The 27,447-nt window shown below is 53.3% G+C and overlaps 2 protein-coding genes and 1 pseudogene across 2 annotated transcripts in view; all 3 read right to left on the bottom strand.

Moving 5' to 3' along the window:
• The window catches only part of WDR1 (WD repeat domain 1), a 30,719-nt gene extending 17,152 nt beyond the window's left edge, over positions 1-13,567 (bottom strand). The window contains exons 1-3 of the mRNA XM_059675756.1: positions 13,388-13,567; positions 12,827-12,948; positions 3,425-3,515 (exon numbers count right to left, since the gene is read on the bottom strand). Coding sequence (XP_059531739.1) covers positions 3,425-3,515; positions 12,827-12,948; positions 13,388-13,403 — 229 coding nt within the window. The 5' untranslated portion in view covers positions 13,404-13,567. The remainder of the gene's footprint in view (positions 1-3,424; positions 3,516-12,826; positions 12,949-13,387) is intronic.
• A 5,853-nt stretch (positions 13,568-19,420) lies between these two features.
• LOC132241984 (WD repeat-containing protein 70-like) lies at positions 19,421-21,467 on the bottom strand (annotated as a pseudogene).
• Positions 20,765-25,035, bottom strand: LOC132221415 (UDP-N-acetylglucosamine--peptide N-acetylglucosaminyltransferase 110 kDa subunit-like). Its single transcript, XM_059675755.1, has one exon. The coding sequence runs from the start codon at positions 24,851-24,853 to the stop codon at positions 21,713-21,715; it is 3,141 nt and encodes a 1,046-aa protein (XP_059531738.1). The 5' UTR covers positions 24,854-25,035; the 3' UTR covers positions 20,765-21,712.
• Between the last annotated feature and the right edge of the window lie 2,412 nt (positions 25,036-27,447).

The following is a 27,447-nucleotide window of genomic DNA, read 5'->3' as shown; positions in this document are numbered from 1 at the left end:
CCCCACTGCGCCTCAGGCAGTCAGCAGCCTCACTCATCACAGCACAGCCCAACCCCACGACTCAGCTGCAGTGAGTAAGCCTTATGTGAGACACGCAGGGCGGGTGTGGGAAGGAGTGGTACTACAGACAGAATGGGCTGCCAGGCCTCGGAGCATCTGCCTGGGATCAGTGATAGAGGAGCAGATCCTCCCTCCCTGCCAGGAGTCAGCCACCACATTCCAAGCACCAACCCCCACATGCCCCTCCCGCAGGAGCACTGAATTCCCACATTCGCAGGAAAAATGGAGGCCTTGATGCTAAGACTGGAGGCCTAACTCCTCAGCCTGGAGGGGTCTGGGGAGCCCTCCCAGCAGGTGAGCGGGCGCTGTGTTCCCAGGACACCCTTCAGCACCTCACTAACTGGACAGCGGTTCCGTGAGAGCTTTGGTCCCCTTCAGGTGGGGCCCAGGGGAGAGAGAGCCGCAACATCCCGGATGCAGCCCTGCCCTGGGCAACTCTGCAGCCCGCAAACACCTATGACCTTGCCACCTCAGGGGGAAGCGCCAGTGGGAGGGCTTCCCGGACACTGACGAGTGGACAGGCGTAAAGTCTCCCCAAACCAGCCCTCGGCACACCACAGGCTCATTAGATCGTCACAACTAGTTAGTGAGTGAGCTAAGGCGCCACAGGAGGCCCCACACTTGAGAGCAAACATCTGGCATCTAGTCCAGCTGTGGGACAGAGAGGAGACACGCTGCCGTCTCATGCACATCACTAGCTGAGGGGCTCCCATGGGCCCTGGACTCTTTAGTCCCTTCGCTGAACAAACTGGCCAACAGTGTCAGGAAGGGTTCGCACGCACACGAGCAACAGCAGGCCGTCCAGGGACTGTGCTGAGCCACGGAGAACACAGCCACAGCACAGCCCAGGCACCCACCTGCACACAGGCCGAATCCTGCTCCCCCACCTCCCTGGGCTCCACTCCAAGCACTGCCGTCCTCTCCCCACTGCCTCCCCGGCCAGACCAGCAGCCTCCTCCTCAGCCCTGCTTGCTCATCAAGTTCTCTTCAGAATCGGGCTGGAGACCAGGCGCCCGGGCCCCGTCTGACGAGGGCAGCCCTGGTGCGGTCACCAGAGGATGACGAGTGCCATGGGTGCCAAGCCTCATACTGAGTGCACAGCAGGTACAGGAACATCAGCCGGAGAGCACAGCGGACAAGCACCTGCCTGGGGTCTCAAGGGGGACAGACCATGAATACACGTCCACCATGTATGGGCTGCACCAGAATCCTCTGCTCGCGATGGCTCTGCAGCCTGGTCTCCACGTCCCTCCCCTGAGCAACGCTCACATCCTTCTCTGGGCTCAGGGCCCCACTCCCGAAAGCCTGCCCCATGCAGCCCAAGTCACCTGGGACTCACTGCCTGGGCGCCAGCATCAGCATCACCCGAGGAAGCCACCTCTAGGAGGGACCTGGAACTGGCGCCACACGGAGAAGCATCGCGTGGCACTCTGGCTCCCTGAAGGCAGACATGGACCGCCTTGCTCAGGGCTGGGCTCTGGGCCTGGGAGTGGGCTTCCTCACACAACAGGCCGTCTGGAGGGTTCAATCACTCAGCAAATGGGGACCAGCCAGACTTATAGGAATCTAAGATCCAGCAGAGGGCTGGCGCCCCATCTGGGAGTGAGCGGCAGGTTTCCCAGTCCCTGGGGCGCCTGCCCCCCCAGGCACAGCAGGTACCAGGAACGTTAGCCAGGGCACAGCGCTCTCCCAGCTTCCTCCTCCTCTACACTGCACCCCCCACCCCACCCGGTTTAATTCAGCCCAGGACTCTCCCTTCCTCTCTCACTCTGGGCAGAGGACCAGTGCGCTGCGGAGTGAATGTGATCTCCGCCCAGGAACACCTGCGCCCGCGGGCAGCCCGTCGCCCGGGTTCCTCCATTCAATGAGGGCGTTTGTAAGACAGCGTCCAGCTGACCCTTCTCTTGTGTGGCCTGTCCTCACTGACTCGGCATTAGCATCGGAGGCCACTGATTACTGTCTGAACACCACGCCAGGGGACATGGGCGGGGCGGGGCAGGCCTGGCCTCGCCAGTGATTCAGCAGCCGGGCTCCAGGCTCAAGGCACCAGGGCGGGAAAGCTGTGCCAAGCAGGCAGTGGACCCTCCAACCACATGTCTCTCTTGAGAAAACACACTTTTAAAAGGTACCAGGGCCAAATCTTGGGGTTTTAACGAAGAGACATTTTGCTGGCAAGCTAGGCCAGAATACAAAACCCCACATGGCTAAAATAAATCACAGGATAGAAATTAGAGCAAGTTTTACAGGTGGAGTTAGAGTAGGTCAAACACAGAAATCAGTAAGTGCCCAGTACGTGTCAAACTCCTGGCCAAGCCCTCCACATACAACCCCGGCCGGCCGGCCGGTACTGGTGCGTGCCGGTTTCGGTGACAGACACTGCTGTCAGCGCCCACTATGCAAGAGCTGTCCTAGTATTTACATACATTGCACACTGGACCCTTCCCCACCGACCTGGTGGGTGCTGGCAGCCCCGTTTACAAAGAGAACACGAAGGCCCAGGAAGGCAAGTTACTCAAGGAAGGCTGCACAGCCAGGGAGGGGCAATCCCTGCAGGGACAGGTCCATGCCTGGCTGGCCATGCCCAGAGCAAGGGCAGTGTAGACAACAGCCACCAGCGTGTTTGAATCCTGGCCCTTCCCTTCTCACCGGCTAGTTCTTTCAGCACTTTGGTTCTGCCTGTCCCTCTCTGGGGATGGGAGGAGGCCCACACCAGCTCCTCCACCTGGCTCTCCCTGGGGCCTGAGACAGGCCAGGCAGACAATAAATAGCTGTTGAGTGTGTGAATGAATGGGGTCAGGGTAATTCACTGTAATTTCTGTGCCTCCCTTTCTCATCTGTAAATGGTAAGAGATCTACCTCAAAGGGTTAGGTGAATAAAGACAGCATCCTAGAAGGTAAAGATCTGTGTGCCAAGCCGCTCACTGAGCCGGCGCCCAGCTGGAGAGCAAAGGGTCAAAGGATGAGATGAGCTCTGACGGAGGCTGAGGCCGCATTGTGCTAGGTGCCAGGAAAGGAGCAGCAGGAAAGGTAACACAAGACAAAGCTAAATTCAGACACACACGCACACACCCGCGCGGGCTCCAGTGATCACGATACAGCCACTGTAAAGGCCTCTGGCCAACCTCACAAGCGCTTTTCTGCTGACCTCGGAGGCTGAAACCAGCTGGCAGGCTGCAAACTAGAAAGCAGTGGCATGGGGCTTCTCAGTGGCTTATACTTTTCTTGTCAGCCCCAAGAAACTAATCACATTGGTCCCACCTACCACCCCCACATTCCTTTGCGGCCCCCCCCCCCCCCCGCACCGTCCCAAGGCAGGAGCCCAGCCAGGCCCCAGGGCCACCAGCAGCCCCACGCACACAGGTACCTCCAGAGGCGATGTAGAATCCGCTGGGCGCGTACTTGGCCACCACCACCTGATGGGCATGCTCCGTGTAGATGTCAGCAAGGGCTGGGTTCTGCAGGGAGGAGACCCGAGTGAACACAAGGCAAGCAGAAGCAGTCAAACTACTTTCCGCTCTCCCAATTGATGGATGTGGGGGGAAATGACACACCCACAAAACTTACTAGCAAGTCAAAAGCATCACAAAGAAAATCCCAGAAGTATACACACCTACTGCCTGCCTCTCTCTGGGTGATAAAATTCTAGGTCATTTTACCTCTTTCTCTTTTGTCTATGGTTACGGAAGTCAAGGTAATATTCTCTATGTATCTGTGAAATATGCACATGAAATAGGAGTTTCATTTTTAAAAAATCGGATCCTAATTGTCCCCTATTTGTGCAGGCTGCAGCTGCATTCTTTAAGTCAAGCTGGTCTCGCCTGCTCAGAGCCAGCCCTGTCCCGGCTGCCAGGCAGGGCAGGACCCAAAACAGAGCCCCTGGCTTTGAGGAAGGAGAGCAGAGTGGGCACATGGCTGGAGGCTCTCCTTTGTCAAAGCCCTCGGGTGGGAAACGCGGATTCCCACTCCGACCCCTTGCGTAGCACAGAGTGAAGGCTGGCTGGGCTCTGCAGCAAGAAGACGGCCAGCACCCGGGACTAGGCGCAGCTTGACTACTCACAGTGAGGTCTTAACATATGATTTACTCAAAGTAGACCCCCCCCCCCCCGCCCCCGCACATCCAGGAGGCCTCGCAAACCCGGACCACGCTGAGATGCTCCCAATTTGTCCCCACAGCTGTGCTTGCTTCCAGGCGGAATAAAGACTCGGCCACTGAATCCCTGACACCCGCTGTCAGCTTTCTATGAACCACGTGCTCTTTGAAGAGGCAGCTTCCCACAGACCAGGCTGTGGACACAGGTTCTATCCAGAAGCAGCTGCTGCAGGTGCAACTAACTTGACCCCCAACTGTCCCCCCCACCTGCTCCGACCACGTGGTAATCCCCCTCCCTCATCTCCTTGCAGGATCAGAGGCCTGTAACCTGCTCAGTCTCCTGGCCACAAGATCCCTGCACACCCCACCCCATCCAATCAGAGGCCAGAGAAGAACACCCTCAATTCTAGCCCCCTCAACCACTGGCCCCTTTCCACTAATCTTGCCAGCCCCAAGTCTCTGTAAATGCTGTTCCCTCAACCAGCAACATTTCTTCCTGGCTGCTAACACTACTTCTGCAAGACCTAATTGAAGAGCCACCTCCTCCACGAAGCCTCCTGTGATGGCCTGCCCTTTCTCTTCTGTGCTTCCCAAGCATTTGTGCAGGCTGCAGCTGCATTCTTCAAGTCAAGCTGGTCTCGCCTGCTCAGAGCCAGCCCTGTCCCGGCTGCCAGGCAGGGCAGGACCCAAAACAGGGCCCCTGGCTTTGAGGAAGGAGAGCAGAGACTTGGGGAGGCAGCTATGACATGCACCACGGTCCTCACATCCACGAGCATTTATCTCTTTAGCCATCACAGCAGTCAGCAAATAGCTGGTCCTCAATACATGCGTTCTGAGGGAAAGGAACTCTGAGCAGCCGTCACGCGGATCCCATGTCTGCCCCTAAGACTTAATACTTATTATCATGTGATGAAGTAGGCACTTGATATATGTGGCTCATAAGTTAATTAGTCTTGGAATAAACATTTGCTAATGAAACCAGAAGATATCAGGTATCCAATAAAGATATCATGAATGGCAGAAAAGCAAATGAAAAGGCGCTCAGCACCACACTAGTCCTTTGGGAAATGCAAATCAAAACCACAATGAGATACTACTATGTACCCGCTAGCACCAATAAAATCAAAAGATGTTAACAAGCATGAGGGGGCAGGGGAGGGGAGCACTGGAATTACTGCTGGTGGGAATTTAAAATAGCCTGGCTGGTTATTTATAGTTAAACATAGACTCGCCATACAAAAACCCAGCAATCCACTCCCAAGAGAAGGAGACGCACACGTCCACACAAAGTCCTGTGCATGCAGTCAGAGGTGGAAACCAGAAACCACTCAAAGGTCTCCCGGAGAAACGAACTGATGGGCCATCAAGAGGAACTGCTACCACCGCTCCCAACTGCGAGGACGCACCCCAAACACAACCAGGCCTGCTTTCTGTGAAATTCTAGAAAAGGAAACCTAAAGTGACAGGAAGCAGACCGGTCCCTGCTAGGGGCTGGGGTGGAGGGAGCCCGGGGCAGAAGGGGCTTTGTGGAACGACTGGAATGTTCCATGTCGTGATTATGGATTCTGGGGGCAATCACATAACTACGTATAGTTGACCAACTCAAGTTATACATACTTAAAATGGAGGGATGTCTCTTGCATGTAAATTTCCCCTCAACAAAACTAAGATGTCTGGTATCTATTAAATGTCTGACTATTCCAACCCGCTCCTGCCAGAGCAGCCCTCACTCACGCCTGTCAGCCCTCACTCACTCCCGGACACTGACAGGCTCCCTCACAAAGAAGCCACAACGCTGTGTGCACAGCCATCATCGCCATCATCGCCATCATCACCACCATCACCACCACCACCACCACCACCACCACCACCACCACCACCACCGAGGGCCTCCTTTAGGTGTCTGCTGCTAGGACGACTGAGGTCTTACACCCACACGGTGGACACCACCAGCCCACTTCACAGATGACAAAGCCACCCGAAGGACAACTACCCACTTAGGCTGGCACCCACAGCCTGGAGACCTGGTCACCGCCCTGCACTGCCTTTAAAAGGGTGGGCTCTGCAGAGGCCTCTGGGGAGGGAGGGACGCCCCCGGGAGGAGGCTCTGTCCTAAGAATTCCTTCCCCTAAATGGGCAGGCGTCTGCGAGCACAGGGCAGAGCACAGGGCGTGTGAACTCCCAAGGTTGTCCCAGGCAGGCTCAGCACCGGAATCCTGGGCTGGACCAGCCACTGGATGAGACATCACTCCCCCAAATAACACGGGGCCAGTGGGGGTGGGAGGGGGACAGCAGGCGTCACCAGGCTGAATATGACTGCCTGAGTCAGCGGCCACTGCTCTGCAACAGGGAAGCTGGCCACCGGAGGCAGAAATGACACCACCCCTGTCCTCAGCGTGTCCTGCCACAGGCCAGGCTCATTCCACATCAGCAGTGCCCACTCACCTTCCAGGGGCAGCCTCCCTCCCACGCCCCCTCATCTCCTGTTGTCTGGAGGAACAAAAGCAGGATTTGGGATGAGTAGTGATTTCAGGACGAGCTCTGAACCACAGAAAGTGAGTTGGGGGGAGGGAAGCTGAGTCTGGGAGCAGCTGGAGCACTCCGCTGGGGCAGGCTCCCTCCCCCATCCTCAGGAGACCTCCAGAACAGGGCTCCAGTGTCCACCGAGGGGCGCGGAGGCTGGGCACCCTCCTCTGGGACTTCCTTCCTGTGCTCTCGCAGTCAGAAGCCCTGCACTAGAGGCCCTGCGGGTGCCACGTGGATGTGAGCAGAGGCTGACAGAGCCACTAGAACCTGTTGCCTTGCCTGCTACCCCGGCCCTGCCCCTCACTCTGCAGCCCTGCCCAGTCTTCTAACAGCTCCCAAGCCCACCTCCTCTCTGTACCCGACCCAGATTCTGTCTATTTCTTCCCATTCCCTGTGGAACCATGAAAATATATTTTAAACCGATCTTTCCTTCCATCAATCCACCGTGGTCTCTGGGTCCCAACTCCGATCACCTCATTCCCTCCGTAGAATCCCTCCTTCAGGGGCTGCTGGACCTGAGCCCATAGCCTCCACTCTTCTCAGACACCCCGATGCCCCTTCCCGCCCAGGGCCCACCTCAGGGCTGGCACAGGAGCCGCCCTGGCCCCACACCCTGTCCACATCCCACAGGTTTCCCCCTGAACTCAGGGCCCAGCTCAGGGCCTGCCTGATGCTCAGCCACTTCCCCAAATCTCTGGATGGAGCCACGATGCTGAAGCCTGCGAGAGCTGTCACAAACGTGATGAGACGCAGGACCACGGCCGCCCCTGGTCCACCCCATCACACCAACAAGGTGACGGTGCTCCCACCAGGTGGTCAGAGGGAAGTTCAGGCTCTCACCTCAGAGCCTGTCCCTGCCTTGAACCTGAGCAGGGGGCCTTCCCAGGAGCAGCACACCACGCAAACTCTGCCCTGCCCCAGGAGAGTGGCTACGCTGCGTCCTGAGCCACCCCTGCACCCCTTTCACATTTCCGTCTTGGTGCTGAGCTAGGGGACAGAGGTCACCGCAGCATTTTACAGGTAAGGCTGAGTGACAGCCCGGTCACAGGGCATGGCAGCCTTTCCCTTAGCTCCTGGCCGGTGAACCAGACGGGCTGTCAGAGGTGGGGAAGGCCGAGGGACCACCCACTGCTGAAGTGGTCCGACACGACACCGCTCACGAGGGGTGTCTGAGCTTCTGCAGCTGAAGGTCCCCTGGAGCAGCTGGAGAAAGCCTGGGCGCCCTCCACACTCTGGCCAGACAAGGTGAGCATGAGTCCAGGAGGGCTGAGTTCCCAGAGTCCTGGCTCTCTAAACACTCCCAGCTCCTGAGAGCAGTTTCCAGTAGCTGGCCCTGCAAGTTAATAATCTACAGGGCCCTCAGTCCATGGGTGACTAAGGCCAAGTTCAAATTACTGCCCAATACCCAGCTCCAAAGCAGCTACACACAAACCTGTGCTTCCAGAACCGTAGGCCTGAACCCAGAGGCTAAGCCCCTACCACGAGACCTCAAAGGACAACAAGAATGCATTCCTTCCCTCCCGGATCAAGTCTGGGCTGGCGCTGGGACCTGGTGAGCACTGCCCTCCCACCCCTGGAAGCCTTCTCCTTCCGGCCTCCCAATGAAGCAAACCAAGCCTCAGGCATGACCCTGGGCAGGGCAGCAGCCCAATGGACACAAGACTGTCATCTCCCTACCTGTCTTCCCATCCCTCTGCCTGCCCTGGGCCTTGTGAGTCAGGACGGAAAACTGGGAGTGGCTGCTCTGGTTCAAATCCCAACACCTCCCAGGCCTCAGTGCCCTGTCTCTAAGAAGACATAGAGTCACCCAATAGGGGGTTGTGAAGACGAAGGCAGACCGTGCACCATCACAGCCCAGGCAACCTTCCAGAGATGCTTGTGAACTAGCTCAGTTAAATCTCACACTAATGCTATAACACTAGAGGCCCGATGCATGAAATACGAGCAAGGGGCTCGGCTCTTGCAGCCCCAGCTTTGTCCGGAAGGTTGTCCGGCTGTCTGGTCTAATTAGTATATTATGCTTTTATTATTATAGACTAGTGGCCCAGTGCATGAAATTCTGTACGGGGGTGAGGTGAGGGGATGTCCCTCAGCCCAGCCTGCACCCTCTCCAATTTGGGACCCTTTGGGGGATGTCCAACTGCTGGTTTAGGCTCGATCCCTGTCAGGCCTGAACTGGCAGTTGGACATCCCTCTCACAATCTGGGACTGCTGGCTCCTAACCGCTCACTTGCCGGGCTGATCACCCCAACTGCCCCTGCTTCTGGCCTGATCACCTGCAACTCCTCCCCCCAACCCTGACGGCCTGATCACCTTAACTGCCTCTGCCTTGGTCCCACCACCATGGCTTTGTCTGGAAGGATGTCTGGAAGGTCTCCCGGTCTAATTAGCATATTACCCTTTTATTAATATAGATGATTCTTACTGATATAGAAACTGCTCTAAGTGCTTGGCCACTGCTGGGCACAAAATGTGCCCATCAAAATCCAGCTCGATGCCAGAGATGGTGCTCGGGGCTGTGTGCTGGACTGGAATCAGCCAGTGCTTGCGGAGAACCGGACAGGCCTAGAGTGTGCGTGACATTCACATCTAGTCTATGGCAGAGGGACGCCCCTTTTCTGGGTGAGGCTCTGGAAAGCGGAAGAAGCCACAGCCAGGTAACCAAAGCTTGAAATCCAGGTCTTTCTAATGGCTGCACCACCATGAAGCTGGGGAGACTCCACCACTGAGACTTTGCAAGTAAAAAGGGCCCTTTGCACTTCACGCACGCCATCTGTAGTAAGTCTTCTTCCTGGAAAACTCTTACTCATCCTCCAAAACCCAACTCAAATATGCCCTTGCTCCAGAAGACTTCCTTGCTGCTGGGGCACAGATGGTTCTTCCCTCTTGTTCCCAAATCAGTATGGACACCGTTCTTTCCAAGTGCTTAACCTAGTGCATTAGAATGTTCTTTATCACGGTTCTCCAATGGCCACCGCTGACACTTTGGGCCAGGTTAGTCTTTGTTGTAGGGCAGTCCTGTGCATTACAGGATGTTAGGCAACATCCCTTGACTCTACCCTCTACATACCAGTAGCACAAAAATGCCCTCAGACATTGCCAAATATCCACGAGGGGGGTTGGGGCAAAAGTGCCTGAGAACCACTGATTTCAATCTTGGGCACTGTGGCCATGGGCAGGGCTTAGCAGGTGTGTGGGAACCATCAGGAAGCAAGGGCTGGCTGTACCAGCTGACGAGCACTTGCTGAGAGACGCCTTAATCTGTGAGCAGCCTCCTCAGTGGTCACCCTGCCTCAAATCTCAGACACCGGATAATCATCTACTGCAGAACCTTCTGTACCCTCTGGACCACAGCCGGGCTCGGTAGGTCTGCTTGACATCCACCACCAGAGCCCTGCACACCTGTCCTGCATGCTCCCCTCATACCCAGTGCTCCAGCCAAACGGTCTCTCCAGGCCCCAAAACTGCGGGACCCCCTCACCACCCACACTCCACCTGACTGGCACCACTGATCCTCTAGGTGTCTTTCTGAGCCCACAGGCGCTTGGAGCCTCCTGTGCTGAGTAGCCCACAGCGCCTCTGCTTCTTGTCAGTCCGAACTCAAATTCCTGAGAGCTGGTTCTCCCTGCAAGACTGTGAGCGCTGAGGACAGGCTCTTAGGGCCTTTGCCTGGAGCAGTGTGACGGCCTCATCATCCGGCCTCTCATCACACCTCTCAGCCACAGCGGGGAGGGCACAGGAGCAACTTGCTGTAAGGTCGCCAGCCCAGTGCGGTGCTGAGAGCAGCCTGGAGGAGCACGGGCCGGCAGGGACCCAGGCTGGCTGGCTGTTTCTGTCCTCCAGGAGCGACGATGGTGGCCTGGACGAGGGTGGCAGCTGAGGAAGTACTGAAACTTGTCAGATTCTGAAGTTCCTCTCAATAGCAACCATCGGGTTCCGAGAGGAATTAAATAGGGTGTGGAAGGGAAGGGGGGGAGTCAAGTGCAAGGTCTGAGGCCTGAAGGGCTGGAGAACTGCATTGCTCTTTGGGGGGAGGGACACATGGGAAACCCTAATATGGTTTCAGGCGTTACGGGTGAGATGCCAATCAGACTTCCATGGTCTGGTCCACACCTTCTCTCCCATCTCTTCTCTACTCCGAGCCTGTACTCTAACCGCTGCCTTCCCTCCGGGCCGTGGAGGTGGATGAGGACTTGTCTTTTTCACAGGAACATTCTGCCCTAATAACCACCGTACCACCTTTACTGGACAACCAAGGCCCACCAATCAAACAGGGGCCCACGCGCCCCATTCACACCCAGAACAGGGATGGCCACAGCAGCAGTACCCGCGCTGCCCTGGTCCTGCAGAAACTTACAAACAGATGGGAAGTGAAAGCAAATGCATCCTCAAAAGAGAGGATCTAGCGTAAGAAGACCTCAGAAGAGCGAGCCTGGGCTTCCCAGGGCAGGGGACGCCTCCGTGGCTCGTCCATGGCTGGGACCAGCTTGTCCACTGGAACCAGCTCCTTCCCCTTCCTGAGCCTGACACCCCCTCAGAGCCATGGGCCCATGGTGGGGTTGGGGGAGATGCTGCAGTGTAAGAACTGTTCCTGGTACCAGACACAGTAGCTACACTTCATGTGAGGTCTGCATCTGGAGCGAATATAAACGGCCATGATGCGCCTGCCTTGTCAGGGCAAGTCCATGGGGTGCACGGTCTGCATCCCTGAGATGCTTTCGTCTGTTTGCCAAACTACAAGTGAGTATCTATCTACTTAGGGCCACCTCAACTCTCCTCAAAACGTCAGGCCCTCACCCTGGAGACCTCTGGATCAGTACGATCTAAGCCCTTGGCAATGTCCTCCACCTCCACCCCCCCCCCCCCCCCCCCCCCCGTCTGACCGAGACCAGATCAGCTTTCTAGGAATGCGTGTGACTAGCAGAGTCGCTGTTAGCGCCTTCAAAGCACATTCACAACCACCCACCCCCTTGCTCGAGGTGCCCAGCAACCCTGGGCAGACACTGCCAAGCGGAGCTCCGTTTTGCAGCAGAGCAACAGCAGCGGCTGGCTTCCCCAGAGGTGGGGCAGAGCCAGCAGCACCTCTGACCCAAGGGAGGCCTCTCCTCCTACAGACAAGGAAGCCGAGGCCCAGGGCCCCTCATTCCCTCGGTGGGTCATGAGGTTCCTGAACGTAAGCACATCTGACCAGTGACCATCCCAACCCAGAGCGTAATGGCTCCCAACGATCCGTGTGAATTTAAACTGACACCCTGGGGGGCATCGCCAAGCAAAACCACCCACCTGCATACTGTGCAAAAGGCCCAAGCCCAGCTCAGGAGAACACCCCCCCCCCTGCCAACGGTCCTACTGGCACCTCCAGCGTCCCTCCCCCATTCTTTCGTCCCCCCCGCCCCCCGCCCCCCGGAATCAGGGAGAAGTAGCATTTCAGAGTGCAATCCTGGTCATTTCAATCATCACAGAGGAGCAGCCAGAATGTGCAAGGGTTTCCCTGGGAATTGTCTCTGGAAGCATTCTCAGCCTGGGGGCAGGATGCCAGCCTGTGCCCCTGACTCATGGGCATTAATGGGCATCTCATTTTGCCCTGGGGCTCAGATCCGCAGGGGGAAGGTGAGGCTGGAGTGCAGGTGCCCAGCTCAGGGACACGGGGAGACCCTGGGTGTTAATGGTGATTAAACCTCAGTGCCATTTACCCAGTGCTGGGTGTGTGCCAGGCAGGCTGGGCTGCGGTGAGGCCTCGTCTCATGCAGCGGGCAGGGCAGCCAGGGGAAGTGGGGGGAGCCTCATCTCATCTCCATTTTGCATATGAGGAAACTGGGGCTCAGGGAGGCTTGAGTCAGCAACCCTCCCCCCCCCCCCCCAAGGTCAAGGAGCAGGGATGGGCCTGTGATCCCCAAAGTCCAGAGCCCTTATGCTTAGGACTGAACTAATCTGAGCCTCAATGTCCACAAGAAGAGAGAGAACCCGGCCTGGCTAGACTTGAAACCGTCCTCCTGGGCTCTGAGGTGTGGTCCCAGAGCCGAGGGGGCGTGGCGTCCTCCTCCCAGGCCACCGGGCCAGAGAGGAACCGGGGAAGGGGCGGGGAATTCACCCAGGAGCTCCGCTGCCTGGGGACGGGCCGGGCGCCTGGAGGGGGGCGGGGGTACTCACATCGATGTTCCTTAGGATGACGCACTTGCCATTGGTGTAAAGAAAATTATTGCCCTTGGGGTCGCCGCCGATGATTTTGGAGACGCCCCTCTCCACCTGGGGGAGGCTGGCGAACACCTTCTCTGCGGAGACACAAGCGCAGCGGCGCATGTTAGGGGCGCCCCGCCCGGGTCCCTGGCCCGGGGCCGAGGACGGTGGGGAGGGGAGGGGAGGCGAGCGGGGGCTCAGGGCCGGTCCCAGCCGGTCACCTGTTGCCTCCACCCGGAGGGCCGGCCACCACTTGGAAGGAGCGCGGGGGGCCGTGCGACTTCCTGGTCCACGATCCCCCACCCGCCCCTTGCGGGGGCGCGGGGGCTCCACGGGCCCGGCCCGCACCTCCAACTTTGGGGGTTCCCGGGCCGGGGTCGCCCCCGAGGGCGGCGGGGCGCTCGTGGGCCTGCGCCCGCGACCCTCCCCCGCGCCCGTGGACCCCCGCCGAGCCGCCCACGCCCCGCGATGGCCGAGGGCCGAGGGGGCCGGCAGCGCGGGCGCCCCCCCGGGGGCCCCGGGCCCGGCACTTACTGATCTCGTACGGCATCCTCGCCCACTGGTGACCGCGCCGCGCTCGCCAGACCCTCGGGGACCGCCCGCGCCGTGAACCAGACCTGGCGAGGCCGCGCCGGGGAAAGGAGCGAAAGGCGGCGCCGGGCGTGCCGGACGCGGAGGGGGCGGTCCGAGGCCGCGGCTCCAAGGTCCGCTCGCGCCCTGCCCTGCGCGCTGCCGCCGCGGACGCGCCGAACCCGGAAGCGCGGCCCCGCGCGCGGCTCGCCCCCAGCTTTGACCATATATAGTCAAGCGCTCGGCTCGGCGCGGCGGCCCCGCGCGCATGCGCGGACGGCCCGCCCCTCCCCCGCCGGCCCCGCCCTGACGCCCCGCCCCCGGAAGGACGTCACCAGCGGCCCCTTGAAAAAGCGGCGCGGGCAGCCTTCTGCGTCCGAATTTCTCCGGGCGTGGGACGGCTGGGCCTCTGCTGCTGGGGGCGAAGGAAGGGTGCTGTGTGCCAAAGCTTTGGGGGCGCCGGAAGCACCAGCGCTTGGCCTTGGGGGGCTGGGGAGGTCTTTCTCGTTTCTGTGTCCGTGTCGCTGGTACTCCCAAGCCGTTAGCTTCCGGCCCTGTGGGCACCCTGTGTTTGCAGAAGCTGCGAGGCGCCCGCTGGGGGTTTTGCAAACATAATGCTTTCTTTCTTTCTCTTTTCTTAAAAAAAAAGCCTGAGTCAGTGGGAGTCGCCCTTCCTGGGAAAGGGCTGCTGGCAGGAGGAGCTTTAGGGGTGTGCTTTCCTGGGCCTGAGCTTTCTCAAGTTTATTTTAGAAAGTGAAGAAAGCCAAGAAAAGCAAGAGGCGGGGGCTGGGGGGAAGGGGGAGGTTCTAAGAAACTCAGGGTTTATGTCCTCGTCGAGAAAGCGGAAGGAAAAGGGGGATTTCATCTTGTAAGATCCAGGCAGTGGCTCATAGGGGAAATCAAGGTCTCTGAGGCGTGTTACTTGGAGCCTCACCTTTGGGTGTGTGAGGGGGTCCTGTCTCTCGGAGTTGGGGGACAGGGTAAACGTGAGAGCATATAAACTACCTATCTCTCTATACTGTTCTCTAGCTTGGGCTTACATCCTTGACTTTCTAAACTACCGGGAAATTCCGTTTCAAAATGTATCCAGGTTCATCATTCCTGGCCTCCCCTTGGCTGTTACTGGGTTATTTACTGCAGGTGTGTCCAATTTGATTGCTTGGCTTGTGCTCCTGGCCCCCATCTCTTCCCCCCACCTCCAATCTGTCTGTTTTCCAGATTGCAGCCTGGGTGTGTGTTAGATTGAAAATCAAATCTCACTATTAGTTTAAAAACTACAGGCACTCCCAAACCTCAAAGTAAAAGCTTAAAAGTCCTTGAGATGGCCTACCTGGGCCCTTTGATAGGCCTCTACCCTCAGCTGTACCCTCCCTGCCTGCTTTTCTCCTGCAAGGTGACCTTGGCACTCCAGGGCCTCTGATATTTGCTCTCCACCTGGAATTACTTGGCCAAAAGTACTTACGCTTAAGTGTCAGATTTCTTGATGCACATCACCTACCCTGACTACCTTATTTTTAAATTGCAACCTTCCAGCCCTTACAAACACTTCTGATACTCCCTTCCCTGACTTGTGTCTGGAGTATGTCTATTCCTGGCACATGGTAGATGCTCCCATGGGTGACCCAGCACCCCAAATGCAACCTTCAGTCCAAAAGCAACGGATGTGAAGGCAGTTCTGTGAACAGAAAAAAGACCCTAGAAATGTTGGCTTCGTGCAAAGTGGTGTATTTCTAAAGGAGAAATGCGAAACAAGTGGGGCTGTGGCTGTTCTGAGAAACAGGGTTTTAATGATCAGGCCTTCATGGGACTGTGGCTAAGAGCAGGTGTGACAACTGAGGTTCACCCCTAGAGCATTCATGTGATGGACTGGGATGTAAAACTGAGGCACCAACCCCCAGCTCTTGCAAGCTGGTAACCCGTATGCAGGTGTGCAAAGCCTTGTTGGACTTAATGCTATTCAAAATGAGACTTTAAACCAGGGGTGGGCAAACTTTTTGATTCGAGGGCCACAATGAGTTCTTAAACTGGACCGGAGGGCCAGAACAAAAGCATGGATGGAGTGTTTGTGTGAACTAATACATGTTAACACTGCTGCTGGTGAAGGAGCGGAGGGGAGAGCAAGAGAACCCTCCGCTCTTTCGGCTCCGCAGGCCGGATAGAACAGCCGAACGGGCCGGATCCAGCCCGCGGGCCGTAGTTTGCCCATGGCTGCTCTAAACCAACCCCCTGGACTCATGCTAGGCTCTATGTAAGTTATACGCTGGTCTGGAGGCTTAAGAAGCTTGGGGTAGGATGGGTATGATGATGGCAATAAAAATCAAAAAGTACGTCTACAAACAACATGATTGGCAGGCAGCTGACGGGGTTGAAAGGAGAGGGCTGGGGGTCATTGCCCTGGTTCCTCTGCCGGTGATCTCTCAGCTGTAAGCACTCAATTGGCTGGCGTCAGCTGTGCCTGGCTGTGGTTCCAGCACGTTTTTCCTCGGGTTTTCCTGCTCCCCACACGCACCTTTGTTATAATAGAACTAGAGGCCCAGTGCATGAAATTCCTACGCAGGTAGGGCCCCTAGGCCTGGCTGGTGATCAGGGCTGCCCCCTGGTCGTCAGTGCATGTCATAGTGAGCAATCGAACTCGGTCTCCTGTTCGAACTCCCGAGGGGGCACTTTGCATTTTACATACATGCCTCGTAGATCCCTAACAGAGGGTGCCCTCAGACTTCAATGTGGACCCTGAAAGGTCTCTATCCCAGTGATTCACTGCTCTACATGTCAGCACAGGCACTTCTCTACATCTTTTACCCTCCATGCTTTTGTTAAAACAAAACCCTGACCTGCCTGTGTAAACCTGTACAATTCTATAACCAGCTACCTCCCTGGCATCTTGGTGGGAGTGTTGAAAGCCAATCTCTTCAATTCAATTCTCAAGTAGTATTTGTTCCACATTCACTCCCATGCCTGCTGGATTGATCAGCCTCCTTGTCCACCACCTGGGAAACAGCAATGGAAACAGGGACCACATGTTTTTCACCACTTAGCAAACGGCCCACCAAGTGAGCTGAATGAATTCGCTGAAACGTGTCCTAGAGGGAATGACCAAAAGAGCAACACCTGAATTTGCATTAAATTCCAAAGCGTAAATTAGCGTGGCTTACAAACATACTGTTCGGGCAACAGCTCAAACAGATCTTCCTTGAGAAGTCGGAGGCTGGCTTTGGATAAAGGGCTTGCAGACTGGGTAACTTGGTCGAAACCCTTAGAACTGGTTTTAGGTGTGTAGGAGGCCTTACAGCCTCCCCTTGCAGAGGGAGATGGGTTCTGGTCAGTTCTGCTGATGCTTTGCAGTGAGATGAGGGCTGGGGACGCGGCTCTATGGGGATCCACCTCGCCCTGAGCATGCTTAGCCTCAGCCCTGTTTCCCCTTTCTTAAAGGGGAACATACAGGAGGCCTGTGCGGCTCCTGCCCTCAGAAGCTTCGGAGAGGAACAGAGAAAGGAGGGATGGGACAGGAGTTCTGAACTTAATCCTACTTGCTCACTTGCAACCCTCACGTTTTCATGTCCAGGCTTCCTGTTGGTTTGACTTCCTCCTTCCTGTTGGTTTAAGAGTGTCTGGCAAAGGGCTCTGCCAGGAGCAGCAGGAAGCATGGCGGGTGAGCTGCTCCCTCGGGCAGCTCCCATCTGAACTAGCCCATGTCCTGGAGGGACAGGGCCCTTCCCCCTCTAGGAATCTTCGTCTCTCTCCTGGGTCCTTCCCTGGAGTTTGTAAACAAGCTTAGATAAGCCACACTCAAGGACCACCTGCAAATTGTCCCTGGAGTAGATCCCCTTCACCTCTACTTCCTTACACCCACCTCATACCCATCACCTCCAGCTTTCACCAGGAGTGCCCCCTCACTTCCTTTCCCAGAAACTGTCCCAGGTTGGATCAAGGTTCCACTCCTAGCCCACTCAGGTATGGAGGGCGGTGGTGTGAAGTTGCATGGGGCTAACTTAGCTCAAGGTACTGCCTGCTGATCCTGAAAAGCTGGGGTGGGGCTTTGGGCTTTCCTACTAAAGGGGGACAGGCTATTTAGCACTGGGCTATCACCCCAAGAGCTCTCTATTGCTTTTGTCCTCCATGCTTTTGTCAGAGGATTAATAAAACACAACCCTGGCCCGACTATATAAACTTATACAAAAAGCCCAGCTGACGTGGCTCCATGGTTGAGCATTGACCTATGAACCGGGAGGTCACGATTCAGATTCCCAGTCAAGGCATATGCCTGGGTTCGGGGCTTGATCCCCAGTTTGGGGCATGCAGGAAGCAAGCAATCAATGATTCTCTCTCATTGATGTTTTTATTTCTCCCTCTCCCTTCCTCTCAAATCAATAAAAGTATAAAAAAAATGAACCTATACAGAAGCGTTAACCTCTGATGTGTAAATTCTTCCAATGTGAGAACAAGTGAGCTATCTCCAACCCCGGGCTCCTTGGGCTGCTCAATTGGAAACACATGGTATTTAACAAGGTCCCACGAGGGGGCGCTGTGCTCTGTAAAGAGGAGACTGTGTGGCAGGTGTAACCAGTGCTGTGGGGGTCTTCAGCTCCCTGCAAGTTTAGACCCTGCTCCTGAGTTCCATTCCCACTCGAGGTTGTCTCCCGGGGCTGGACCTCCAGGAGGAGAACGCTACCACTGCATAGCCTCGGGCTGGTTTGAACAGTTCCAGGGAAACACATCCGTAGGTTTCTGACCTGTTGGTTTAACCATCAAGTCATCAGCTAAGTCTGCGCTACCTGATCCCTCTCGGGTCAGAGTAAGAGTTAACTGCTGTCACCTGCAGACTGGGCCTCAGAGACTTGGCCCTCTGCCCGTGTTCTGTGCTGCCCCCCTCCCCGCCTTTCCCCACCGAGCGGCAAGGGTCTGGCCCAGTCACTGCCACCCTCTGCCCCTCTTTTCATTTTGCACAAAGAGCTCCAGTGAGTGAAATTGGGCGGTTTTTGTCCTTTTCCACCTGATTTATTCCGTTTAGCATAACAGCTCCGGACCCACCCATGTTGTTGCAAATAACAAATGAACAAAACAGATTCCTAAATACAGACGACAAAATTGTGGGTACCAGAGGGGAAGGGAGTAGAAGGGAGAGGGTGGTTGGGTAAAGGGGGTCAAATGTATGGTAATAGAAGGAAACTAGACTTTGTTGTTAGCCAGTTACCTCACTGAATTTAAAAAATTAAAACTTTCATTGTTAAAAAAACAACACACCTCCCATGAACTGTGAAACGGACACTTACGCCTGCCTCTCCCTGCTGCCTGAGACCCTGAGTGTCTAAGCCAGCCGTGGGCAAACTACGGCCCGTGGGCCGGATCCGGCCCGTTTGAAATGAATAAAACTAGAAAAAAAGAAAGACCGTACCCTTTTATGTAATGACGTTTACTTTGAATTTATATTAGTTCACACAAACACTCCATCCATGCTTTTGTTCCGGCCCTCCGGTCCAGTTGAAGAACCCATTGTGGCCCTCGAGTCAAAAAGTTTGCCCACCCCTGGGCTAAGCCAAACCCCCTTGTTATAAAGACACAACTGTATCGGGTTAAGGCCACCTTCCTCCAGTCCGAGCTCATCCTCACTAAACGCAGGTGGTGGCCGAGGACAGGTGATGGGGCTTCTTGTTCTTTGGCTTTCGTTTTTTTTTTTTAAATGTATTTTTTTTTTTAAAAAAAATATATCTTATTGACTTTTACAGAGAGGAAGGGAGAGGGATATAGAGTCAGAAACATCAATGAGAGAGAAACATCGATCAGCTGCCTCCTGCACACTCCCCACTGGGGATGTGCCCGCAACCAAGGTACATGCCCTTGACCGGAATCGAACCTGGGACCCTTGAGTCTGCAGGCCAACGCTCTATCCACTGAGCCAAACCGGTCAGGGCTTTTAAATGTATTTTTCATTGCATTAAAAAAAATAACAAAATGTTCAATATGCTCCCCCTCATGCAAACAGCTCTCACATGAGATTCTTCAGATTTTATGTGTTTTCCATTCTGGCTCATTCTTTGCTTCCTCATCACATTCAACTTGTGCAAACATGGCTTTGGGCTGAGTCTTGGAATAGGCCGGAGAAACCCAGTACGGTTGTCCCCCGCGGCCTTGGCGTGGCGCAGGACGGCCTCCCGGGGATTGCCATCGTTGGTCTTATCCAAAGTAGTGTTCTTCAGGATGTATGAGGACAGGGTGCCGCCACGACCTGGGCCTGCCACCGGAGGCTCAGGCTTGTGCGACTTCAGGGGGTCCGGTCTGTCCTTCTCCAGCTGCTTCCTGGCGCTCCGCTGGCGGGGCTCACGGAGCAGCGGCAAGGCGTGAGGGGTGATGATGTAGTCCTGGGTCAGAGTCTCGGCTTGCTTCGCCTTCCGCTGGGTTTTGACCACACATAATTTTGCTCCCCTCTGACTCTTGTTGGGATCATAATACTTTCGCCAGCCCGTTGCCAGTTCCCACCATGATCTGGTTCAGCTTTGGATGCCACAGGCAGCGGACCACACTCGCACCCGTGATGTCTATTTCATACACCCTCTGGAAAGTTCTGCGCTCAAAGAAAACGAGTTTGCCACTGCCACATCCCCTTTGAACAGATGTACCGGTTATTATGAGTTTATCATCTGGACTGAAACAGCAGTCAGTCATTGGAAACATGGTGGGAAGACCCGAGGCTGAAAAAAGTGGCTTATTAAACTGTCTGATGTCCCATAATTTTAATGTATCATCACCTCCACGAGAGGCAAGGACAGTACCATCATAGGAAAAAGCCACGCAAGAAGTGTCTGTACCCAGGTCATGAGCCTGTTTGTAGTGGAATTTAGGACAAACCGCCAGGTTCCGGTCCCAGATCTGTATGCTTCCGTTCTGGCAGGCAGCTGCTATGGGGCTTCCATCTCTACTGTATGTGCACATGGTGGGAATCACTTTTTTACCCTGCATCATCCGTGGTTTAAACACACTTTTTTGTTTCTTTGGATTTTCAACTTCCCATGTCCTCACAGTCGCATCATTTGAGCAAGTTATAAATTCTCCCTTTATTTTGGGATGCCATGAGCAGTATGAAGCATTGCTGTGTGACCCTTGGTGTTGGCCATGTCCACAATATACTGGTCTCCTTTTATATATTCCATTACTTCAAAACCACCTCTGTCAATCACTTTGGCTTGAGAGCTTCCGGAAACAAGAATCATGTCTCCTGTGTTACTATAGCGCAATGACTTGATCTGATGCATTCACAGGGTTGAAGGGATCGAAATGCCTTAAAAGAAGCGTCCATTCCAGCAGAATCCCCAAACTTAACATCATAGTCGTGTCCTCTTAAAGAAAAAAGCAAACCTTAGAAAAGGAAGGTAAAAATCTTATCACACACTATTACTTCGGGAAGCAGCATAGAGGGGCAGTCAAAGGTAAAACACTGATGAAATAGATGAAAACTAGGCCAAAAATCAATATTATCATCAATGATAGTATCACAACTGTGCCCTTCATAATTAATAATCATTCCTAAGAAGTTTCATTGGGCGCTAGATGATGTGTTTTAGAGAAACACTCTGGGATGCTTTGAAACAGACTTGGTTTTATTAGTTGATTTACAGGAGAAATTTTAAAGTAGGGGGAGGGGAAGGAAATGGACCAGAAAAAAAAATTCTGAATCATGATCTAAATCAAAACAGCACTGATAGCTCCATTCATTAGGTCAGACACTCAAACGACTGATATAGGCTTAAGTGGTTTATAAAATCTATAAAAAGACTACACCAGCAAAGTTCCTATTAATCTGTAGAGTTGAGAAACTAAAATAAGGAGCAACATTTTAGTTTAAAACCTTATCTCAAGAGAATCATATACACTTCACATGAATAAAATCACCTGAAACCAAACAATTTTAAAAGCTCCAATACCCAAAATATAAAGAAAAAATTAATTCAGAAGACGCAATCAAGCAATGGAATCACAAAACGGCTGGACAATCTAGATGTCTCCTCTACTAACCATCCCATGGAAGACCAAGGGAGAGCAGACCTTCCATCCAGATCTATGCACCACCTAATTGCTGCAAAATTCTATGGAGATTCCTTGTAGAACAGCAGTTTCCCATCTCTTATGTCTCTTCCTATCATGCACAAAGCAACCTTGGCTGTGCTATTATCATTATTTGTCACCCATCTGTAATATGACACTATACAGATAAGTAAAAAGTACATTATCTAGTTCCCTTTCCCCTGAAGGTTGAGGCTCAGGTAGAGGGGTATTCCTCCTGTGGAGAGTCTTTATTTAGGCTGACTCAGTGACTTCGACAGGCTTAATCATGTGATCAGGTTTGTTGCCAGCTGCATAATGCTCCCACATCTGTAGATAGAGCCGCTCTAGTTCCATTGTGTATTGTTTGGTGTTGAACAGAGGGCTAGATATTCTCTGCTTCCAGACTTTGCCACGAATTTTCTTCAGGTATTCTAGATCAGTTCCCAGTTTCACAGCTATGTCTTCATATTCCTGTCTATTTTTAGCAATAAGCTCAAGACAACCTAAACAAGTGAGCTGGGAAGCCGCAACTCGAGAAGCAAGAGTCTCTCCTGGCATAGTCACCATCGGTGTCCCAGCCCACAGGACATCCATTCCTGTGGTGTGCCCATTACAGAGTGGAGTGTCCAGGCAGACATCAGCCAGCTGGCCTCTCCTGACATGTTCTTCTTTAGGAGCAACAGGTGAAAAAATTATACGGTTCTGGGGAAGACCCATGTTTTGTGCATACTGTTGAATATTAGGTTCTCCTACGGCTGGAAAACGCAACAGCCACAGCACACTATTGGGAACACGCTTCAGAATATTTGCCCACATTTGCAAAGTAGAAGGGTCAATTTTATATAACTGGTTGAAGTTACAATAGACAATGGCATCTTCTGGCAAACCATATTGAGAACGTGTAGTTACAATAATGGTACGGGGAACCTCCTCTCCAGTGGCAGCCTTATTGTTGATCTGGGTAGTTGCCAGTCCGTTGCTAATACTGAATCCATTAATTGTTATCTGAACTTGTCCTCTGTTAATCATTTCAATAACTGCTTCTGCAATAGTATTCATAGGAATAACTGGCATATTAAGAGCTGTATGACTGCTGTCTGCATTATCTCCTGCATCAGAACATTTCATCTTGACAATTTTCACATCCGGTAAACTATCAAGAAACGCTTTCAGGTCGATGCCATTCAGAACAATCCGATTGTCATAAATGTGCCCATTGGACTTAAAATCGATGACTGCCTTTTTCTTCAGATGAGGAAACATATTAGCATGATCACCAATAAAGAAAGTATGTGGCATATAAGCCAGTTTTTCAGAATACTGTTCAGCAACTTCAGCTGGTGAAGTTTCCTGATCAGTGATGATATAATCCATGAAAAGCGCCCCACTCGTGCCAGGGTATCCAAGCCACATTGCCTGAATAGGAGCTGGCCGGAGAGCAAAGAGTTCATTTCGAGCACCCTTGGTATAACCATTCATATTTACAAGGATGTGTATACCATCCTGATGGATGCGATCAGCTGCTTTTCCATTGCATGGAATCTGAGAAAGGTCAATGAAGTGATTGGCTTCTGCCATCACCTTCACTCGGAAGTTTGTGCCATCATCAGGGCTCAGGGCATAACAGAATACCTCAAATTTATCAGGATTGTGCATGCCTGGAATCGACTGCATAAGGTGAGAAGTAGGATGATTCCCAAAGTCAGAACTCACATATCCTACACGCAGTCGACCATCACTGAGCTTCAAATCCTTTGGATGTTCATATGGTGGTTTATGAAGGACATTAATATTATCCAAGCAGAGGTTCCCATGCCTCTCAGCAATGGCCTTCCTAAGGCCATGAGAAAGAGGATATAGCATACTATGATGAGGATGTACAGAAGGCAACCTATTCTTCTCTAACTGGTCAGCCACAATGCTGACCAACTTCTTCATTCGTTCATCGTAGTCTGTCCAATCACAGACAATCTGCAGGCAATGAGCCAAGTTGCAATAAGCATCAGGAAAATCAGGTTTAAGTTTCAGAGCAGTGCGGTAAGAAGCTATAGCTTCTGGAATATTTCCCGAATCCTTGTGAATGGAAGCCAGATTGCTGTGGGCATCTGCAAATGCAGGGTTAATCTGAATGGCACAGGTGTAACACTGCAAGGCTCCCTGGACATCCTGCATCTCCTTTAGGGTGTTTCCCATGTTAGAGTAGGCAGCGGCAAAGGTAGGACTGATTTGAATAGCCTTCTTATAATGCATCAGAGCTTCCTGCAGTTTTCCCTGCTGCTGCAGTACACTTGCTAAATTTGAATGGGCAGCAGCAAACTCTGGGAAGACTTCTAATGCTTTACGATACAAGCGAACTGCCTCTTCGATATTTCCCTGTTCTCGTTTGATATTGGCTAAGTTATTCAGTGAGTCTGCATGGGTGGGACATAGCCAGAGAGCTGTATTATAACAATCTTCTGCTTCAGCAACACTGCCCTTCTCTTTGAGAGCATTGGCTAGGTTGCAGTAAGCATCAGGGAAATGTGGTTGCAGTTCAATAGCTCGCCTGTAGGTGTCTATTGCCAGCTCTATTAGGCCTTGCTCATAGTATACACAAGCCAGGTTGCCGTGCACCACTGCATGATTTGGACTCAAGCTTAGAGCACGAAGGTAAGCTGCCACAGCTCTGTCAAAAATCCGTGCCTCTTTCAAGACACTTCCTAAATTGATATAAGCATCCAGAAAATTGGGATCGAGGGTGACAGCCTTTTCAAAGTGATGAATTGCAAGCCAAATTTCCCCTTGTGCATTGAAAACACAGCCAAGATTACTCCAAGCTACTGCAAAGTTCGGTTGCGTCTCAATTGCTTTCAAATAACATGCCTTGGCTTCTTCCAAGCGACCCAGGGCTTTGAGCAGGTTCCCCAGGTCACTGCGAACACAGTACAAATCAGGATTGTACTGAAGAGCAGATACGTAAGCTTGTACTGCCCCTTCCATGTCACCTGCTGCTACCAATGCGGCTGCCAGATTAATATAACCATTGATGAAATCGGGCTTGAGGCGCGATGCATGCTGGTAATACTCAATTGCTTCCTGCAACTGTCCTCTTTCCTTGTACACATTTCCCAAATTCGAATAGGCTTCTGCCAAAAGGGGGTTCTGTTTAATTGCCAGAGTGCTAAAGTGAGCAGATCTGTCCAGCCTTCGACACTGGAAGTGTACAGACGAAAGTAATAAAAGCACACCAGTATTGTCTGGCTCTTGTCTCCAGAGCTGCATGCAGTGTGTCTCAGCTGCCTCAAAATCTCCTGCCTGATATTCTCGATGTGCCAACTCAGCTAACCCTTGGAAGGAAAGCATACCTTTCGTTGGTTCTGTGCTGTCGGCCACGTTGCCCACGGAAGACGCCATCTGGAGCTTCTTGAGAGCAGGAAGGGTGTGTTGAGTCCTGCAATGCCGCCACTACTTGCAATGTTTCTAGAGGTAGGAGTGAGAGAGCAGCTCCCGCACCAGTGTTTTGGGAGGCTTGAGCGGAGGCAGCCCTTAGTCTCCGAACCTTAGGAACTCTGGTAAGCCATCTACTCTCACGGTCTTGAAATTGAGCATGAGACTCTTAATCTCAGGGTCGTGGGTTCGTGCCCCACATTGGGCACCAATTGTTGGGGTCCAACCCCAGCAGATCCAGGGGTTCCCAAAGGTGTGGACGGAGTCGGCGAAGAAGGAACGACACGGAGACAGCGTTCAGTTGATCAGCAGTCTAGCCAGGATCTCTAGCCAGGTTCTAGCCAGGATCTCCAGTCAGGTTCTGTGTTTATTTCTCCTGCTACATCTGTATTTATACCAGTTGATCTTAATCCTATCCATTCTTTTTCAAAGGTTAGGGCGTTTGTTATCTCCATTCCAGGGAGTAAAGATTATGTAGCTTAAGCGTGATTGTTTGTAGTTAAAGTGATTAACTACCAGCTTGGCACTTAAGGGGTTTTACTGATAAAAATCCCCACCCTGGGAAACAACCTTTCTCTTGGAGAGGTGACCTTGGTTAAAACACACAGTGCTAAGAAGGGGAGCAAACATACTAAGAACAGTATGCCATAGATACCAGGTCCCTTGAATCCTAAGCTGTGCAAATGTTTCTTCCCCGCAGCGACTGTCAAGCAGCAAGGGTGGTGTGGCTTCTGGCAGAGGATCTTTTCTTTTCAGTCAGTAACTTAAAGCTGTCTTTTTTTTCCTGCTGAAATAAAAATTATAAAGTCACTATGTGCAGGGATAAAGGATAAAGTTTAAACACAACAGCTCCATTTTGTATGCATTTTGCATGCTTGTACTAAGTAGAGAAGGAAACTGTCGGATATTTTTCACAAAGTTATCCTATTGGTTGTACACTGCAGGTACTGTATTTCTTTGCTTTGATTCACTGAAAAGACCTACCCAGCTAATATCAGTAATGGAAAGGAAGTGTTAATAATGAACAATAATGAAAATTAAACTACTTCTGTCTGTGAATCATTTAAGCAATATCTATCTTTAGAGTCTCACATTTCTGCAGTTGTGAATAAAGACTAAGGTGATACATCAAACACGAAAAAGAAAAAAAGAAATGACTTTAAAAAAGGTGAACGAGGGCTATTGCCGCAAGAGCAGAAGATGCCAGGCGAGGTCTTTTGGCCTAAGAGGGCTCTGGCCTGTTGCCTCCATGGAGGCAGGACAGTGATTATCTGGACATACTCTTTCTCCTTCGCTCAGTGGGGGGAGGTGATCTGACTGGTAGATCAGCCCAGGGAACCGGCCAGGCCTAGAGTCTGCCCACTCCAGGGGGTCGCATGTTTCCCTGTAAGTGGAGCCTGTTGTTGCCCAGACCTGCGCGTGGCTGGAAAGATGTCTTTGCTGGAGCTGCGGTAACTGAGTACCACAGCTGAGGGGCCGGAACGACAGACCGTCTCCGGTGGAGGCTGGCCATCGGGTCAAGGCCTCAGCCATGTTGGCGCCTTCTGCAGGCTGCGAGGAAGAGTGGGCTCCGTGTCCCCAGCTCCTGGGGCATCACCCCGACCTCGGTCCATGTTCACACGATGTTCTCCCTGAGTGGGCCTGTGAACCAATCCCCCCACACCCCCTTTTATAACAACACCAGCCATGTTGGAATAAGCCCACCATACTCCAGCACGACCTCTTTTTAACTAATTACACCGGCAGTAGCCCCGTTTCTGCATAAGGCCCCACTCTGAGGTCTCCCCACTCTGAGGTCTGGTGTATTGGGACTTGACTGTGCCATTGTGGGGGACACAAGCCATAAGTCGGAGAGAGGGGCTTGCCTGTCTTACCTTCGTCACCTTCCCATCCGGAGCCCCAGTCCTGGCCCCGAGCCCCACGGAGGGAAGGGCACCTACATACATTGCAGTTGGCGGACATCGGCTGTGGCAGGGCACTCGCCCTGTAGGTCTGCCACCCTTTCTGGGCACCTGCTCTTGGGAAAACCCCAACCAGGGCACAAAGCGAGAGTACAGGCAGGTGTCCCACCAAAGACTCCCCAAAGGGGTGATCATGGAGCAGCCACTCCCTGGTAGACACATCCTTACGCTCCCTTATGCTCTGCTTGGGACTCTCGGCCCTCCCGGCGATTGTCCTGTTATTCCCTTTGTAGGTGGCATGATTAACCGCCTCACTGTTTCCAGGGGGCCGCCTACACCTGGCCCCACCTGCACCTGGTCCGACTGGTTTCTCTGACCCTTACAATGGACATAAATATCCCGCTCCCCCTCGGCCCCGCTGATGCCATCTTGGTCTCGGCCCTTCTGCTGGCAGATGTAATCATAAACTTGTAATTCCTTACCCCTTTGGACCTTGTGCGTTCCTCCTTCAGCGACCCTGACACTCCCCACCCCACCTCCAGGTCTGGCTTCAAATGCCTTTAGCCACTGGAACATTTTTGTTGTGTTTGGGGGCTGCTTGGCTCTGGTGGTGCCCTTGGCGCTGTGGGCACAATTCCTCAGCCCCGCTGGAGTGAAATA

Source organism: Myotis daubentonii, chromosome 1 (assembly GCF_963259705.1).
Source record: "Myotis daubentonii chromosome 1, mMyoDau2.1, whole genome shotgun sequence".
Classification (NCBI taxonomy): domain Eukaryota; kingdom Metazoa; phylum Chordata; class Mammalia; order Chiroptera; family Vespertilionidae; genus Myotis; species Myotis daubentonii.
The sequence above is the reverse complement of the archived record's forward strand: the minus strand, read 5'-3'. Positions and strand labels throughout refer to the sequence as shown.

What these genes read in the sequence shown, in the direction of transcription:
- LOC132221415 (XM_059675755.1), bottom strand. Translation starts at nt 24,853, where the DNA reads ATGGCGTCTTCCGTGGGCAACGTGGCCGACAGCACAGAACCAACGAAA.